General features: G+C 43.3%; 1 protein-coding gene and 1 long non-coding RNA gene across 4 annotated transcripts in view; one reads left to right on the plus strand and one right to left on the minus strand.

Annotated features, from left to right (window-relative positions):
* Positions 1-6659: 6659 nt before the first annotated feature.
* Positions 6660-8189, minus strand: LOC124244820 (uncharacterized). The gene is made up of 3 exons (XR_006890122.1): positions 8060-8189; positions 6915-7018; positions 6660-6720 (listed from the first exon to the last, which is right to left on the minus strand). It is a non-coding gene; the product is annotated as an uncharacterized LOC124244820 (long non-coding RNA).
* The window catches only part of GOLPH3 (golgi phosphoprotein 3), a 52628-nt gene continuing 46725 nt past the window's right edge, over positions 7974-13876 (plus strand). Inside the window, exon 1 of one of the 3 annotated variants that reach the window (XM_046671717.1) lies at positions 7974-9085. In XM_046671717.1, the coding sequence (XP_046527673.1) occupies positions 8123-9085 (963 nt within the window). In that variant the 5' untranslated portion in view covers positions 7974-8122. The remainder of the gene's footprint in view (positions 9086-13876) is intronic. The other 2 variants (XM_046671718.1, XM_046671716.1) reach the window with 2 other exon arrangements.

Genomic DNA, 13876 nt, shown 5'->3' on the forward strand with positions numbered 1-13876 from the left:
CTATACCACATTTTATTCATCCATTTCCTAGTTGATGGATGTTTGAGTTGTTTCCACTTTTTCATTATTACGTATAATACTGCTGTGAATATTCATGTCCAATTTTTTGTGAAAACATATGTTTTCATTTATCTTGGGTATATAAGTAGACATGGAATTGCTGAGTCACATGGTAACACTATGTTTAAATGTCATGAGGAACTGCCAAACTGTTTTCCACAGCGGTGCGCTGTTGTACGTTCCCACAAGGACTGTATGAGGGCTCCAACTTCTCTGCGTTGTCAGCAACACTTGTTAAGATCTTTCTGTTTTATTATAGCCATTCTCTTGGGGATGAAGTGATATCTCACTGTGATTTTGATTTGTTTCCTCTCATGCTGTTAAGCATTTTTTCATGTGCTTATTGGCCATTTCTTTATATTTTTTAGAAAAATGTCTATTCATAGACTTTGTCTATTTTTAAATTGGGTTGTGTTTTTAATATTAAGTTATGAGTTCTTTATATATTCTAGATACAAGCCCTTTATCAGACACATGATTTACAAAAATTTTCTCCTATTACATGGGTTGTCTTTTCACTTTCTTCGTGGTGTCCTTTAAAGCACATTTCCATAATGGTGTTCTTTTAAAGATGTTCAATTTATCTCTTTTTTTATATCTTTTTTTTCTTTTGTCACTTGTGTTTTTCGTGTCATATCTAAGAAACTACTGCCTAATCGAAGGTCATTAAGATTTATTTCTCTGTTTTCTTGTAAACATTTCATATTTTTCAGCTCTTACATTTAGATCTTTGATCCATTTTGAGTCGATTTTTGTGTACGGTATAAAGTATATAAAGTATATAAGGTACAAGGTGTATGGACTTCAGCTTTTCGCATGTGAATAAACAGTTGCCCCTGCACCGTTTGTTAAAAAGACTATTCTCTCCCCGTTGAATTGTTTTGGCAACTTTGTTGAAAAGCAATTGACCATAAATGTGAGAATGTATTTCTAGTACCATTTTTTCGGTTTAAAGTCTACTTTGTCTGATATTAATATAGCCACTCCAGCTTTTTTATGGTTGCTGTTTGCATGATATATATTTTTTCATCCTTTATTTTCAACCTGTTTGCATCTATGGCATAACAAATTACTACAAGTTCAGTGGCTTAAAACAATGCACATTTATTATCTCATAGTTTCCATTGGTCAGGAGTCTCTCGTAGTTTAACTCAATCCTCTGCTCAGGGTCTCACAGGTTGTAATCAAAGTGTTGGCTGGGCTATGTTCTCATCTGGAGTTTGGGGTCCTCTTCCAAGCTCGTACATGTTGCTGGCATAACTCAGTCGCTGTGTTTCTAAAACTGAGACTATCGGCTCTTAGAGGCTACCTCTCTCCACAGGCAGTTCACAGTATGGCTGTTTTCTTCTTCAAGAGAGTGTCCTGAGAGCCATCAAGGGAGTGTCTTAGCTGACTCAAGTCTCTCTCATTACGGAAGGGTTGGATCTGCTTTCAAGGAACTCCTGATTATGCCAGGCCCACCCAGGATAATCTCCCTTTTGATTCACTCAAAGTGAATTTATTAGGGGCCTTAATTACATCTGCACTCTCCCCTCCCTTTTTGCCAGATTCTAGTAGTTAGAAGCAAGTCACAAATTCCGTCTGCACTCAGGGAGAGGGGATTACACAAAAGTTTAGATACCAGGGCAGCAAGAATCATGAAGGCCATGCTAGAATTATGCCTATGACACTTGGGGACATGGGTAGAAGCGTAACTTCTCAGTGTAAATGTCTTTTATTGTTTTGATTTTTGAAGTATATAAATTTATTACCCATTCAAAAATAAAATCTTAAATCTTTGAAACTTTGCAGTTGTCTAATTGGACTTTTATGTTTTTTATGACAAAGACCACTTTGTGTAGTTGTTTTTACCCTAAAATCATTGAGTCATTATGAGGTCCTGGTTAAGAGCATGGACTCTGGAGCCAGCTGTGGAACTTTAGGCAAGATATTTAATTTTTTTTTGCCTCAGTTTCCTTTTCTGTAAAGTGGGCCTAATTATAGCACATAATCAGGATATTGTGAGAACTAAGTGAGCTAATATATTAGTATCACTCAGATGCTGCTGCTTGCTAACATGAAATCTTAGTGGCCTACAACAATGAACATTTATTTCAACAATCGTGGGGTGACTAGAATGGCCCTGCTGATCTCAGCTAGACTTGGCTAGCTTGGCTCCAGGCTGTGCAATTGCTTCTGTCTGCTCCATTTCATTCTTCTGAGACTAGCAGACTACACAGAGGAAGTGTTTTCATGGCTGAGAAAGAATCTCTTCTCATGGCAGTAGCCAAAAGCACAAGCAGACAAGCACATATACATACGCCTACTGCACACCTCTGTTTGCATATCAGCTAACATCCTATTTTCCAAAGACAGTCACATGGCCAACCCCAAAGTCAAGGCTTGGACCAAGCTCAATGTCAAGGGGTCATGATGTATACTCCATCCACTACAAGGCCTTGGCAAGGATGTGGATGTATAATATGACTATGGGGTAGTGAAGAGTAGTGACCTACACAGTTCAGTCTAAAATTAACATGTAAGACTCTTGCATAGTAAATGCTCAATAAATCTTTGCTATCATTGTACTAGATTTAAAAAAAAAGAAATATTGTTGAATGCTTCTGAAAGTTTTGCTAGTTATTTTAATAGTATGGTTGTGCTTCTGAATAAGCTGGGATAGGAATGTAAAATGGTACAGAAAGTCTAGGAAAGAGTTTGGCAGTTTCTTAAAAAGCTAAACATATACTTACCATATGACCCTAATTGCACTCCTGGGTATTTATCTCAGAGAAATGAAAACTTACGTCCACACCAAAACACGTACATGAATGTTCATAGCAGCTTTATTTGTAATAGATCCAAATTGGAAACAGCCCAAAAATCCTTTAATGGGTGAACGGGTAAACAAATTGTGGAACATCCATACTGTGGAATACTACTCAGCAATAAAAAAGGAACAAACTGTTGATACACATGATTTGGATGGATCTCAAGGGAATTATGCTGAGTGAAAAAAGCCAGTCTCAAAGGGCTACATAGTACATGATTCCATTTATATAGCATTCTCAAATGACACAATTATAGAAATGGAGAACAGATTAGTGGCTGCCAAGGGTTAAACATGAAGTGGGGGGGTAGAGTGGGAGGTGGGAGTGACTATAAACAGGTAACATGAAGGATCGTTGTGGTGATAGAAAAATGTTGTACGGGGGCTGGCCCTGTGGCTGAGTGGTTGGGTTTGTACACGCTGCTTCAGTGGCCCAGGATTTCACTGGTTCAGATCCTGGGTGCGGACATGGCACTGCTCGTTGGGCCACGCTGGGGCAGCGTCCCACATGCTACAGCTAGAGGGACCCACAGCTAGGGTGTACGGCTGTGTACTGGGGGGATTTGGGGAGAAAAAGCAAAAAAAAAGATTGGCAACAGTTATTAGCTTGGGTGTTAGTCTTTAAAAAAAACAAAAGTAGGGCCAGCCCCGTGGCTGAGTGGTTAAGTTCATGTGCTCTGCTTCTGTGGCCCAGGGTTTCACAGGTTCAGATCCTGGGCGTGAGCATGACACTGCTCATAAAGCCATGCTGAGGCAGCATCCCACATGCCACAACTAGAAGGACCCACAACTAAATATACACAACTATGTACTGGGGGGCTTTGGGAAGGAAAAGGAAAAATAAAATTAAAAAAAAAAGGTTAAAAAAAAAGAAAAATGTTGTATGGATCTTGATTGTGGTGTTGGTTACACAAATCTACACATGTGGTAAAATTGCACAGAACTACACACACACAAATAGGTGCACATAAAACCTGTGAAATCTGAATAATGTCTGTGGATTGCACCAATATTCCTTTTCTGGGTTTGGTATTGTACTATGGTTATATAAGATGTTACCATTGTGGGATGCACAAGACCTCCCTATATTAATTTTGTAACTTCCTGTGAATCTATAATTATTTCAAAATTTTTATCGGATTTTGAGTCATGGTGAGAAAGGCTTCTCCTCTCCAAGGTTATAGAAGAGTTCACTCTTAGTTTTCTTCTGGTACTTTTATAGTTTCTCATTCTAGGTGTTTTGAAAGTTTTATCAGATTAAAACAGAAAGCTCTTGTACACCCAACTACCTACACATCTCCTCTTGGAAGTTTCACATGCTTCTGAAAAACTCAACTGAGATAAACTCGTGCAAACTTGGTCAGTGTTCAGTGGTCCCTGTCTCAGTGAATGGCTCTCCCGTCCACTCTTATACAAGCCAGAGGTGGAGAGTCAACCTTGAAAAACTCTCTCCCTTATACTCCACCAATTCCATAGTCAATCTTCCATTGATTCATGTCAATTTTACTTCCTGTGTCTCTTGAAACCATTCACTCCTGTCTCTTCTTCCATGATCATAGTTAAGTTATCATCATGTCCTGTGGGACTACTGCAAAAACTAACTGGCTCGTGTATTCCTTGTGACTACCTCCTTGGTATATCCAGTGAGCTTTTCAAAATGCAAATCTGCTATTATACACCCACCCATTCCATCTTTCCCCACACAGGCCATTTAAAAGCACCTTTAATGGCTTCTCATTGTGTTGGTTGAAAACAGACGGAAATTTTAAAATGGCTTCACAGCACTGCATTATTTGACCATTGTCTGTGACTGTTGCTTTTGATGACGTTCTCCCCTGCAGCCCAGCCAAAATGTTTCCAAACTATCATATCCTTCTTGTCTTCCTGCCTTCTCTCTTTGTCTTTGTTTCCAGACAAGGTGATTTTGAAGTCTACCTTGTGGATAACAAGCAAGGAAAAAAATGCCAGGAAAACTCTGGGGGAAAAAAAAAAGAGAAGAGCAACGAAGTTGCGTAAAGTCTCAATAACTTGAAGAGTGTGGTACTTGTGAGGAGACAGACCACGAGCATACATTTTGGTGGACAAAAACATATGTGGCTATTCATTATATTTTTATATATATGTATACATATATTTTGTTTTTTGAGGAATATTAGCCCTGAGCTAACATCTGCTACCAATCCTCCTCTTTTTGCTGAGGAAGACTGGCCCTGAGCTAACATCCGTGCCCATCTTCCTCTACTTTATATGTGGGATGCCTACCACAGCATGGCTTGCCAAGCTGTGCCTCGTCCGCACCCGGGATCTGAACCGATAAACCCCGGGCCACTGAAGCAGAACGTGTGAACTCAACTGCCACGCCACCAGGCTGGCCCCTATGGATTTTTTTCTAAAGATTGGCACCTGAGCTAACAATTGTTGGTAATCTTCTTTTTTTTCCTGCTTTTTCACCCCAAATCCCCCGAGTACATAGTTGTATATTTTTAGTTGTGAGTCCTTCTAGTTGTGGCATGTGGGATGCCGCCTCAGCATGGCCTGATGAGCGGTGCCATGTCTGCACCCAGGATCCGAGCCAGTGAAACCCTGAAGCGGAGTTGGCCACTGAAGTGGAGTGCGAACTTAACTACTTGGCCACAGGGCCGGCCCCATATTTATATTTTTTAAGAGAAATAAGGTGAGTTTTACTTGAGCCAAGGTGAGGATTATAATCCAGAAAGGCCTTTTTCAGAAAGGAAGAAAGTGTTCCCCATTATATTTATATAGCATTGTTTGTAATAGCAAAGGATTGGAAACAACCTAAGTGTACATCAATAGGGGATTGACCAAAAAAAAAAGTTATGGTACGTTTATAGAACAGAATATGATGCAGCTGAAACAAAGCATGAAAAGCTCTTAAGTATTGATATAGAAAGCTCTCCAACATCAATTATATAAAACATCAAGATACAAAACAATGTGTATACTGTGCTATTATTTGTATAAAAAGGGAAGAAAAATATATTTTCATATTTGCTTGAATATACATTAAAAAAATCTCTGGAAAGATAGCCAGGAAAATAGTATTAGTTCTCACCTATTTGTGTGTGGATGAGCCCAAGTATTTCGGTATCTATTTACTGCATAATAAATGACCCCAAACTTAGCAGCTTAAGACAACAGGTGTTTATTATGTCACAGGTTTTGTAACTCAGAAGTTCAGGAATGGCTTAGCTGGGTGGTACAACAGTGGGTTTGCCTCCCGGCAAGTTAAATCAGACTCTCCACCAGAAGTAGTTGTCTCACAAAGCAAAAGTATATAAGCAGCAAATAGGAGACCGTGGGCAAATCATTTCCAAAGTCATGGCGTCCCCAAACAAAGGGAAGCAGGGATATTTATTTCGGATGGGGAATGAATATTCGAAAGGGAGAGGTGGGGATTCGCTTGCGCAGGCTCAGTTGGAAAACATGCTTCCACACACACTGCAGGTTATGGTAATAAGGCCTAAGCTCCTCTTGGAGAGATTTTAGCATTAAAAACAAGGCAAAGGGGGCCTGCCCGGTGCTGCAGCGGTTAAGTTCACATCTTCCGCTTTGGCGGCCCGGGGTTCGCCAGTTCGGATCCTGGGTGCAGACATGGCACAGCTTGGCACGCCATGACATGGTAGGCGTCCCACATAGAAAGTAGAGGAAGATGGGCACGGATGTTAGCTCAGGGCCAGGCTTCCCCAGCAAAAAGAGGTGGATTGGCAGTAGTTAGCTCAGGGCTAATCTTCCTCAAAAAAAAAAAAAAAGAAAAAAAGAAGGCAAAGGTCATAGGGGTAGCTCTTGTGGTGAGGCTTGGGCCGGTTCAAGGTGGTTGGTGATTGCATCTCCTTAACACAACAAAAAGGAATAAAAAACATTTTGGAAAAAGAGTTAAATGCTTCCAAACCCACCCTCGAGTTCCTCCGGGCAATTAGTCAGGTGACAGAACTGGCTCAGAATCTCAGGAGGTTGTAATCAAGATGTTAACTAAAGGCTTCACTGGAGAAGGGGGATCGGCTTCCAAGATGGCTCACTCACTCACATGACTGTGGGCAGGAGGCCTTAGTTCCTTCCCAAATGGACCTCTCAAAAGGCTGCTTGAATGTCTTCATGATATGGCAGCTGGCCTCCCCCAAAGTGAATGATCTGAGAGAGAGAGAGAGAGAAAAGAGAGAGGGAGAGAGAGGAGTGGGGAGAGGGAGATTAAGGAAGAAGCTGGAAAGACTTTTATGACCTAGGCACACCTGCCACATTCTATTCATTTAAAGAGAGTCACTAAATCTGGCCCACACTCAAGGAGAGGGAACGAGGCTTCACCTTTTGGGAGGAGTATCCGAGGATTGTTGGCATATTGTAAAACCCCCGGGGGAGGGAAGGGGACGGGGAGAACAACTGGTTGAACAGGGGCAGGGCTGGCAGATTTTCACTACATCTATCTGTACGCTCCTTGAACTATGTATCTGACTATGTATGAATCAAATAATAAATTAATTACAATTCTTTTAGGAATGTAATTAAAGAAACATACTTTAGGCTATTTGGGAAAGAACTGGCAGAGACATGAAAGAAAAAAAGTTGAACAGGATGTGAATGGGAGAAATTCGTTGAGGTGAAATTGAACTTTGCTCATAAAACAGGAAAAAAGGAGGGACTACTTTGTGCTCACCCTGCCCCCTCCTCCCTCCTCTAGATGTATCGGTCTCACTTCCCGGGGTGTGGGGTGGGCATGGTGAGCCGCCCGGAGGAGTTCTGGATAATGGGTTTGAGGAGGGGAAAAACAGTAGCCAGAATCTTCTATGGGACAGTTTCACGGTGGGCGTTTATCATTTAATTTCTCATTTATTAGGACTTAAGTCCTGTTTACGATATATTTCTCCTATCTAAACTATTCTGTAGCCACAGCCTGTGGTCTTTGTTGACTTTAAATATTAAGATGGCATACAATGTTATTTCTGGATAATGTTAAACGCACCACCCTTCTGGCCCTCCAAACCCCGCTCCCTGGTTTGCCGTCTCCCCTTTAACATAACTTGCACAAACTGTCAAGCACGCCAAGAGGATTTAACCTAGGAAATTGAGAGAGATTAACGTGTACAAAGACGTGGCATGCAACCCCGCAGGTTTACTGTGTCCATAAAGTTTGTTCAGGTCGCGCGCACTGACGTGGGCAGCACTAACTGTACTCACGGCGCCCCGGTCACCTGACGAGTCAGGAGGCGAGGAAAAAAGTTTTAAGAACGAAACCATTCAATGTGTTCCAGCCTTTCTTTTCACGCAGTAATACACCTAGGAAATACTCAAAGTCCACTTTCAAGACACCGAAATGCAGCCGCTCCTTCCGAAGGGGCACAGAGCCCAGCGCCGGCTCCGAGGATGCCGGGGTCTGGGGTGCTAACGACACAGCTCGAGGCCGAGCGGGGTCCACCCTCGCGAGGCCACGGCTGCCCCGACTCGTGGCGGCCCCGCCAGTCTCTGGCTGCAGCCCGGGTCTGGAGGTGCGAATGGGGAGCGGACGGAGGGAGGACACGTCACCAGAGGGAGGGAGGCGGGACGGGCGGCGAAGGCACGCGGAAGAACTGGCGAGCGCCGGCGGAGACCCCGGCTCGGGAGGGGGTCGCCGGCTGCAGGCCTTCGCCCCCCGCCCCGCCTGCCGCTTCCGGCGCCCCGGCCCCGCCCCACGCCGGCGGTGCCACATCCTCCGGTGACGTCAGCCTGCGCCGCCATATTGGAAAGGCGCCGCCGCTGCTGCCGCCGCCGCCGCCGCCGTCTAGAAGCTCGGGCTGCCTTAGGGGCCGCGGTCGCAGCAAAGAAGGGTCCCTCCGGCGCCCGGCTCGCCCGCCTCGCCGCCGCCCGCCTCCCCATGCCTGCCCCCGGCCCCGCTGCCGACAGCGCCCGGATTTAACACGGAAGCCCGCGTCCGGGGCCGAGGAGGGAGACCCGGTAGGTCCCGCGTCCCTCTCGGCCCGGCGCGGCGCCTCGGCCGGAGCCATGACCTCGCTGACCCAGCGCAGCTCGGGCCTGGTGCAGCGGCGCACCGAGGCCTCCCGCAGCGCCGCCGACAAGGAGCGGGCGGCGGGCGGCGGCGGCGGCGGCGGCGAGGACGACGCGCAGAGCCGCCGTGACGAGCAGGACGACGACGACAAGGGCGACTCCAAGGAAACGCGGCTGACCCTGATGGAGGAGGTGCTCCTACTGGGCCTCAAGGACCGAGAGGTGCGGGCGCGGCGGGCGGGCGGGGCGGGGGTGGCGGGAGCCCGGCCTCGGCTCCTCGCGCCCGGCCTCCAAGGATCCGAGCTCCGCGCGCGGCCGGCCCGGCGCGTCCAGGTCCTCCCGCCCGGGTGCTCGGATGTGTCCTCTCACCTTTCACAGTCACTCCTTTCCTTTGGACTCCCGGGCAGTCTGCTCCCTGCTCGCTGTTCCTGCGCGTTTGACCTGTGTAGACCGCAGGGTACCGTTCCCACCTGGAGCCTGCCCGTTAGAGTACATTCCCTGGAGCCACCAGCGCCCTGAGCTCCTGGCTTCTGCAGGTTTGAGGACCTGGGAAGGCTCTACGGATCTGATTCTTGAGGGCTTTAAAGGAAAAACTTAAGGTGTACTGTTTGGAACTTTGAAAAATTTCAGTGCCGTGGTATTTGAGGCAAAAGTTTTACTGATCAAAGTGAAACAAAATTCTTATGAAACCTCCTGGAAAATGACTTTCTAGGCAAACTTGCTTTGGGTGAGAGATTGTTTTTAGAATCGGTTTGTATTTTATCAGTTGGCTCTTCCCGAGAAAGTCTGGCCATCTTAAGGAAGGGTTTTTCGAGGGATGCTTGAAATGCTAGGTTTGTGATTTCGTGAAAGGCCTCACAGCTTTAGATGGGTTAAAGTTGGGATAGCTGTTCTTTGTGTTCTGACTTTGAAAACGATTATTTTCACCCCAATGTCTTGTGAGAGTTTTCACACATAGAGAAGTTGAAAACAAAAGCTACCGTGGACCACAATGTACTCACCTCCTAGGTTCTATAATTAATATTTTGCTGTAGTTGCTTTAGCACTTATCTGTCCAGCTACAAAAATGATTATTTTTAAAGACAGACTTGTGGACAGTCATAAAGATGGATGGATATTCTGTAAATCAGGTACGGTGAGGTGGTTTTGGAACTTGTTATCCTAGCGTGGAAAGTACAGACAGTACATTTTGAGTCAGACACAGAAATCTCAGTGTTATTTGTCTTGATTTTTAGGAGGGCTTTCCCAACTCATGAAGGTGGGCAAAAAACATTTCATCCTCGTGAAACAACTGATCTTACTTATTTCACTGAAACTTGTCAGATATTAAAGTTTTTCTTGATTAGAAATGTCTAGAGCATTTGCAATATCTGGGTTTCCCATTTGTTCAGATTTTAATAATGATCACTTTGAAAAAAGTGTAGGTCCCTCTGGCCTTGAGAGGGGCCCATTATCTGTCTATTAAATATTGAGTTATGATGAAAGCAGGCTGTATGTGAAATTACTTTTTGTTCTTTGGATGAAAAAGCAAACTAGATGTATAGTGTCTTAGAAATGTGGCTTTAGAAAGATTTCATTTGCCTTTTTAGGCTTCACTATTTAGAATCTTGGTAGTAAACATTTTTCTTTAAGTCCTTATTTTTCTCCTTTGGGGCAAAAGTTACGTTTTAGAAAATTAAAAAAAGAAGGAAAATGAAGAAAACAAGTCATTCGTGTTCTTGAGTGAACATTTTGGCTTATAGTTTTGAGACTTTTCTATATGGATATGTACTGTGTGTAAAACTAAAACTTAAAAACCAAACAGAACCTAAAACTAAAACTAGCTTTTGGCTTTCTGAGTCACACTAAGTGAGGAATTATTGTGAGAAAGTACCTTTTTGCTTTTCCAAGTATGTGTTTACGTTAAAGCATATTAACGTGGTATTTTTCTGTGATTGGTTTTCTTGAAGATAATCTAAAGAATTTATTTGTTGAAGCTTAATGGTACTTACAAAGTTCAGACAATTTAAGATTTTTTGGTGGCAGATAATTGAAGCCATCTGTTGTATTTATTTTGTGTCATGGTTCACTATACTTGGCCATGTCATATCCAAGGTCCAGACACTAGCTAATTCTAAGCAATTTTTGCTGATTTCAGCAACCACATAGAGAAATTTTTTTTTCCTCCTTTTGCAAGCAATTCAGGGAGTTGGAGTAGAGAGGGGTGAAGTTGAGATTTTGTACTGCTTTAGATTTTGGTTTTAGGGATTAGCCTATATATGTTTTCCTGTCCTTAAACATCTTAACAACCAGCCTGTCAGCTCATCCATTCTTGTTTTTCTCCTTGGCAGGTTTCCCTCCCCTGTCTTCAACTAATATCACTTTTTTCAGGGGCAGGAATTACTTTCTTACCTAGAGTCTGGGCATTTAGGCTTGTTAATAGTAGATTTTAACTTAATTTGCTATTAAGTAGTTCTAAACTTTAGCTGTAATATGTAGCTTAAAAAATTCACTGCTTTAACTTTTTATTATTTTAACTTAGCGTTCATATTTGTAATATCTGGGTACTTTTAAAATATTTAAAAGCTAAACTTTAAGGTTAGGTAGGTCATTAATGATGGACACATTTTATATATATGTGTGAACTAACCTTATTTGAAATCAAAACAAGAAAAAATTTTAAGATATTGTGAAATGGTGAAATTAATTTTACTGTGATTTTTTGAAAAAGCTGAGACTATGGTTTTTTAAAAATATTTTTTGTTGAGTAGTAAACCTGAAGAAAAGTGCACATATCAGTGTGGTGAATTTTCACAAACTGAACACACTTGTGAAATCAGCGCCTCGAGCCGGAAACAAATGGCCAGCTCTCCCGAAGCCCCGCTTGATCTCCTTGCCAGTCACTGCCCAGTCCTTGAGGACCAGCTTGACTTCAGAATTCGGCATAGAATAATTTTGCCCATTTTTGTACTTTCATTTGTGTCTTGCTTTTGTTCAGCATTGTTTGTGAGGTTCATCCATATTGTGTGAAGTTGTCATTCGTTCATTCTTACTGTCTTATCAACCTGCTTACTTTTGAAGAAGATTAGCCCTGAGCTAACATCTGCCGCCAATCCTCCTCTTTTTTGCTGAGGAAGTCTGGCCCTGAGCTAACATCCATGCCCATCTTCCTCTACTTTATCTGTGGGATGCCTGCCACAGCATGGCTTGATAAGCAGTGTGTAGGTCTAACCTGGGATCCAAACCAGCAAACCCTGGGCCGCCGAAGGGGAACGTGCAAACTTAAGCGCTGTGCCACAGGGCTGGCCCATATTTATTTATTTATTCAGAAAAGATTTTATTTTTCCTTTTACTCTCCAAAGCCCCCCAATACGTAGTTGCATATATATTTTAGCTATGGGTCCTTCTAGTTGTGGTACTTGGGACGCTGCCTCAGCATGGCCTGATGAGCGGTGCCATGTCCACGCCCAGGATCCGAACTGACGAAACACTGGGCTGCTGAAGCAGAGCGCTAGAACTCAACCATTTGGCCATGGGGCTGGCCCCTATTTATTTTTTTAAGATTGGCACCTGAGCTAACATCTGTTGCCAATCTTTTTTTTAAAATTTATTTTATTTTTGTTCTCCCCAAAGGGCCCCACAGTGCATAGTTGTATATTCTAGTTGTAGGTCCTTCTGGCTCTGCTGTGTGGGACGCTGCCTCAGCATGGCTTGATGAGCAGTGCCATGTCCACGTCCAGGATCCAAACCAGTGAAACCCTGTGCTGCTGAAGCAGAACGCATGAACTTAATCTCTTGGCTGTGGGGCTGGCCGCTCTTACTGTGCCTAATTTATAAATTGAACTTAATTAGAGGTATGTATGTACAGTTGTCCCTCGGTATCTGAGAGGGATTGGTTTCAAGACTCTCCGAATCTGCCAGATGCTCAAGTCCCACATAGAAAATGATGTAGTATTTGCATATAACCTACGCACATCCTCCTGTATGCTTTAGATCATCTCCAGATTACTTATAATACCTAATACAATGTAAATGCTTTGTAAGTAATTAGTACAGTGTATTGTTTAGGGGAAAATGACAAGAAAAAAAGGCTATACCTGTTGAGTACAGTCAGCCATCATAGGCCTCTTGATCTGCAGTTGTTGAATCTGTGGATGCGGAACCTTTGGATGTGGGGGGGCCTGACTGTATGGGAAAGAACATAGTATATATAGAGTTCAGTACTGTTAGGTTTCAGGCATCCACTGGGGGTCTTGGAATGTATCCCCTGAGGATAAGGGGGGACTACTGTAGTGTCACTGTGGATCAGACTGTTTTCTGACATGGTTCTTTGAGCTTTTTTCTCCCTAGCCTGTTGGTGCTGTCTTTTCCATCCTGATTTTTGAGGCACTTCAATTTTGTAAGCTTCAAGAGCTGTCAGGTAAAGTCCCTTTTTAAAGATAGTTGGAGTTGCTTACTAATGTTTCTAATGCTTATAGATAAGAACCTCAATGCAATAATTTCACTGTGTATTTTGAAAAATAAGTGCATGCTTGAGCTGCATAATACACACTTAGGATAAAATAGTTAAGTTTAACTAAAATGATGGAACTGACTTTTTTTTTTTGCTGAGGAAGATTAGCCTTGAATGAACATCTGTGCTGGTCTTCCTCTACTTTTTTATGTGGGTTGCTGCCCCAGCTTGGTGTAGGTCAATGCCCAGGATCTGAACCCATGAACCTGGGCCGCTGAAGCAGAACACACTGAACTTAAACACTATGACGGGGCTGGCCCTGGAACTGACTTTTACGTGGCTTTTAAACTAGCTCCGAAGATTGATCCCAAAGATGTGTTCCATTTTCGGAATAAGTTTCCCAAGGTTACTACTTTGAAATACAATGCTTATCAAGATGTATAACTTCATTTTTTCAAAAGTTCTCTTTTCTATACATGCAGCAGAATGCATCATCTCTGGATATCAAATCTATTAATGAGGGACCGGCCCCGTGGCCAAGTGGTTAAGTTCTCACGCTCCGCTTTGGCGGCCTAGGGTTT

This window comes from Equus quagga, chromosome 9 (assembly GCF_021613505.1).
Source record: "Equus quagga isolate Etosha38 chromosome 9, UCLA_HA_Equagga_1.0, whole genome shotgun sequence".
Lineage (NCBI taxonomy): Eukaryota > Metazoa > Chordata > Mammalia > Perissodactyla > Equidae > Equus > Equus quagga.